Genomic DNA, 5,494 nt, shown 5'->3' on the forward strand with positions numbered 1-5,494 from the left:
ATTCATCTGCCTTCCCTGTTGGGCCCCTTGCATTGAAATAAATGCAGTTTAATTTTTTAGTCCTACCTTGTCCCTGCCTACCCTGACTGTTTGACTCATTTCTGTTCTCAACTGTACCAGTCTCAGATTGATCTCTTTCCTCACTATCTCCCTGGGTGCCCCCCCCCACCTTACTAGTTTAAATCCTCCCAAGCAGTTCTAGCAAATTTCCCTGCCAGTATATTAGTCCCCTTCCAATTTAGGTGCAATCCATCCTTCTTGTATAGGTCACTTCTACCCCAAAAGAGATTCCAATGATCCAAAAATGTGAATCCTTCTCCCATACACCAGCTCCTCAGCCATGCATTCTTCTGCTCTATCCTCCTATTCCTGCCCTCACTAGCTCGTAGCACCGGGAGTAATCCAGATATTACTACTCTCGAGGATCTCCTTTTTAAATTTCTACCTAACTCTCTGTAATCTCCCTTCAGAATCCCAACTTTTCCCTTCCTATGTCGTTGGTTCCAATGTGGACAATGACCTCTTGCTGACCCCTCTCCCCCGTGAGAATATTCTGCACCCTCTCTGTGATATCCTTGATCCTGGCACCAGGAAAGCAACACATCATTCTGCTTTTTCGCTGCTGGCCACAGAAACATCTGTCTGTACCTCGAACTAGAGAATCCCCTAACAAAATTGATCTCTTGGAAGCCAACGTACACCTCATTGCATTAGAGCCAGTCTCAATACCAGAAACTTGGCTGTTCATGCTACATTCCCCTGAGAATCCATCACCCCCTACATTTTCCAAAACAGCATACTTGTTTGAAATGGGTATATCCACAAAAGACTCCTGCACTAGCTGCCTACCTCTCTTACCTTTCCTGGAGTTAACCCATCTATGTGACTGTATCTGAGACTTTCCCCTCTTCCTATAACTGTCATCTATCACATACTGTTGGTGTTGCAAATTCCTCATCGCTTCTAACTGTCTCTCCAACCGATCCACTCGATCTGATAAGATTCGTAGCCAGCAGCATTTATGGCAGATATAATCCTCAGTAACCCTTAAACTCTCTTTAAACTCCCACATCTGACAAGAAGTACATATCACTCTATTAAAGGCGATTTTTGCTCCTTCACAATCTACAGACCCAGAAAATAACACAGTCTTATTCCTCTACAAACACTGCCCCAAGTTTAAATTAATAGTTATGACTTATATTTTAAGTTTAATCAAGAGACATATCTCCAAAAACATATAATCAAGAAAGAACCTACTTTGCTCACTACTGCAGATTCTCTGTAGGCCACAGTCAAAACAACGATTAAATTATCTGCTTTTGTGCTGTGAACTTTGCCCAACAGTCCCTCCAAGACCAGTTGTGAATTTCACTGTTTGATAGTTTTCTGAACTTACATCAGGTGTGGCTGTGGAATCACTGAGCTCATGCTGTTGTTGGATATATTCCCTATCAGATAATAACAGAAATCCCAAGGGTCCACACTTACTTCTGACTTGTGAACGTCGATGGAACTGATAGTAGTTAAATTGACAGGTATCCCCTGAGTATTACTGACTAGTTGTGTTTCCACTCCACTCCCTCTCTCTTCAGCCCCTGAACATTGCCTTCACACACATCTACAGCGTCTTCCGCAACTTTGTGGGACCCCCTCACTTCAAGACCATCTGCCGCTTGCTGGGCTACCAAGGTATCGCTGTGGTGATGGAGGAGCTCCTGAAAATCGTCAAAAGTCTGGTAAATTGCCCACTCTGGTAAATTGTGTAAAGAAACTATAAACTTGTATAAGTACAGAGAACAGGGCTTCTCAAATGCTTTGCAGCCAATAAAGTTCTCTCGAACTTTGTAACAGTAACTAATGTTACTGCACCCAGTTTGGATAAAGCTCCCAAAAACAGCAATGTGCACATGGCTGGATAATTTGTCTTGGTGCTGTTGACTGGGGGATAAATATTGGTGAACTTGATTTTCATCAAAATATGGGATCTTGTACATCTGCCTGAGAAGTCTTCCTGTTTAACACTTTATCTGAAAGACAGAGCTTCCTATAATGCAGTGCTCCATCCGTATAGGATCCCTACAGTGTGGAAGCACACCATTTGGCCTATCATGTCCACACCCATCCCACCCAGACTCACCCTATCCCAGTAACCTTGCATTTCCCATGACTAATCCACCTGACCTGCACATCTTTGGACTGTGGGAGGAAACTCGAGCACCCAAAGGAAACCCATGCAGAAATGGGAAGAACGTGCAAGCTCCACACAGACACACGCCAGAGGCTGGAATCAAACCCAGGTCCCTGGCGCTGAGAGGCAGCAGTGCTCCTGTCCCTTTGATGATTTAACACTCCCTCAGCACCGCCCCTCTGACAGGGCATTGCTCCATTGGAATTGCCCCTGTGATCGTGGTGCATCCTTTCAGTACTGCTCAGTCAGTGTTGGTTTAAATTATGTCCTGGAGTGGGACTTGAATCTGAGTTGGAGGGAAATGTGATAACATGGAACATAGTCAACACCACATCAGCCTGACATTCAACAGTATTCCCATAGCCAAATCCCGAACCAGTGACAACCTGAGGCTTACCAGTGTCTCAACTAAACACATAAAGACGGTGACTGCTTCAGGTTAAGTGTTTGCATGGCAAATGATTCACCTCAAAGCCTGTCCATCGTGGAATGATGGAATACCCCACACTGGCCTGGATGGAGTGCCGCTCCAAAAATACTCAAGGTGCTCAACACTGTCCAGGACAAAGCAGTCCGTTTGATCAGCTGGAGAGGGTTCAGATGACATTTACCAGGATGTTGCTGGGTCTGGAAGGTTGGAGCTATAAGGAAAGGCTGGGACTGTTTCCACTGGAGTGTTGGAGGGGTGACCTTACAGAGTTTTATAAAATCATGAGGTGTATAGATAGGGTTAATGATAGTTGTCTTTTCCCTAGGATGGGGGATTTCAAGACTAGGAGGCACATATTTATGTCAGTTTATTCCTGATGAAGAGCTTATGCTTGAAATGTTGATTTGCATGTTCCTCGGATGCTAATGCTTCCATTAGCTTGAATATCCATCTCCTTTAAAGTTAGCACAAGGTGGCAGTAGTGAGCTGCTCTGCCACAATTTGCGAATAGTCATGATTCGGAGATGCCGGTGTTGGACTGGGGTGTACAAAGTTAAAAATCACACAACACCAGGTTATAGTCCAACAGGTTTAATTGGAAGCACACTAACTTCCAGAGCGACGCTCCGTCGCTCCGAAAGCTAGTGTGCTTCCAATTAAACCTGTTGGACTATAACCTGGTGTTGTGTGATTTTTAACAATTCGCGAAGGTTCCTTTGACAGGAACATCCAAACCTGCAACACAGAGTCAAACAGCATGGAAACAAACCATGTGCTCCAACCAGTCCATACCGAACATGATTCCAAACTAAACTAGTCCCACCTGCCTACTGCTGTCCCATATCACTCCAAACTTTTCTTATTCATGTCCTTATCCAAATGTTTTTTAAACATTGTAACTATACCCACATTCACCATTCCTCAGGAAGTTCATTCCAAACGTGAACACCTTCTCTGTGTGAAAAAAATTGCCCTCATATCTTTTTTAAATCTCTCTCCTCTCACCTTTAAAAATGTGCCAATGAGTGTGGCGCTGGATAAGCACAGCCAGTCAGGCAGCATCTGAGGAACATGCAAATCAACGTTTCAAGCGTAAGCTCTTCATCAGGAATAAATTCACATAAATATGTGCCTCCTAGTCTTGAAATCCCCCATCCTAGGGAAAAGACAACTATCATTAACCCTATCTATACACCTCATGATTTTATAAAACTCTGTAAGGTCACCCCTCCAGTGAAAACAGTCCCAGCCTTTCTTTATAGCTCCAACCTTCCAGACCCAGCAACATCCTGGTAAATGTCTTCTGAACCCTCTCCAGCTTAATAATATCCTTCCTATAGCATCTTCATCCCGAATTGCTCTTGAAAAGGTGTTGGTGAGTCGTCTTCTTGAACTGGAGGTGTATTCTTGGTAGCTTGATCCAGAGAGAGACCCAGTGGTAGTGAAGGGACAGGGATGTGGTTGCACATCAGGATGGGGAGGAGGTGCCTTGGAAGAGAACTTGCAGCTGGTGGTGCCCCTCCTGTGTCCTCTTCCCTTGACCTTCGAGGTGGATTTGTAGGGTTTTGGGAAGGGGAGGGAGGATGTGGATTTAGGAGGGGCCGGGGAGGGGGGGAGGGGAGGTGGGATACACAAGGAAAGTGATGGGAGTTTGAGAGCCATGACGGAGCTGCTGATGAGGTTAATGCCTTCTGTTTGATTCTTCCCCCCCCCAGCTACAGGGAACCATCCTGCAGTATGTGAAGACCTTGATTGAGGTAATGCCCAAGATCTGCCGGCTGCCTCGACATGAATATGGATCCCCAGGTCAGTGCACAGCGAGCAAGAGGCCAGTGTTTTGGGGAAATGTGGACTGGTAACCCTTGGGGAACTAGGCCCATGTCAAGCTGAGTGATCGCACACAAACCAGGGTTAGTGGAGGGATGGTGAGAGGTGGTGCTGATCTCACTGATAGCCAGTTGAGTGAGCGGCGAAGACATGTCTCTTCCAATCATTTAATCCACCTCTCAAATCACATCTTAAACGTGGACACAGTTTCTGAGAGAATGAATCTCTCTGCCTCACAATTCTCTGTGTGATGTAGTTTCTCCTACTTCTGAGGAAGGGTCGCTTGACCCGAAACCTTAACTCTGATTTCTCTCCGTAGATGCTGCCAAACCTGCTGAACCTTTCCAAGAATTTCTGTTTTTGTTTCCCCTACTTCTGATAAATTATAAAGTGATAGTATGATACGGCTCCAACAGGAGGCCATTCTTTCTATTAGGCCATCCTGGCTTTTGAAAGAATGATCCATTTGGCACTACATCCCTACTCTTTTTTTCCCCAAAGCTCTGCAGATTTCTCTAGTTCGGTTATTTATACAGTTTTCTTTTGACAGTTACTATTGAATCTGCTTCTGGAACCTTTTCAGTGTATTCCAGATCATGGTCATAAATAAATATTATTTTATCTTTGTCCTGCATATCCACCCACCTCATCTACTGTGTCCATTGCTTTCAATGTGGTCTCCTCTACATTGGGGAGACAGAACGCCAACTCGCGTTTCAGGGAACATCTATGGGACACATGCACCCAACAACCCCCCACTGCCCTATGTTTGAACACCTCAACTTCCCCTCCCATTCCCCTTGGGCCACCAAATCCAAGCCACCTGATGACTGGAGGAAGAACGCCTCATCTTCCACCTTGGGACCCTTCAACCACATGGCATCAACATTGACCTCACTAGTTTCTGAATCTCCCCTCCCCCCATCTCATCCCAGATCCAACCCTCCAACTCAGCACTGCCCTCTTGAACTGTCCTACCTGTCCATCTTCCTTCCCACCTATCCACTCCACCTTCCCCACCAACCTATCACAATCACACACTCCCC

At 45.4% G+C, this 5,494-nt stretch overlaps 1 protein-coding gene across 7 annotated transcripts in view; it reads left to right on the plus strand.

Annotated features, from left to right (window-relative positions):
• Positions 1 to 5,494, plus strand: part of cyfip2 (cytoplasmic FMR1 interacting protein 2) — a 91,080-nt gene that overhangs the window by 68,366 nt on the left and 17,220 nt on the right. For all 7 annotated transcript variants that reach the window (XM_043703145.1, XM_043703151.1, XM_043703146.1 and 4 more), the window contains exons 24-25: positions 1,596 to 1,739; positions 4,337 to 4,427. In XM_043703145.1, coding sequence (XP_043559080.1) covers positions 1,596 to 1,739; positions 4,337 to 4,427 — 235 coding nt within the window. The remainder of the gene's footprint in view (positions 1 to 1,595; positions 1,740 to 4,336; positions 4,428 to 5,494) is intronic.

The sequence above is a fragment of the Chiloscyllium plagiosum genome, chromosome 14, assembly GCF_004010195.1.
Source record: "Chiloscyllium plagiosum isolate BGI_BamShark_2017 chromosome 14, ASM401019v2, whole genome shotgun sequence".
Taxonomy (NCBI): Eukaryota; Metazoa; Chordata; class Chondrichthyes; order Orectolobiformes; family Hemiscylliidae; genus Chiloscyllium; species Chiloscyllium plagiosum.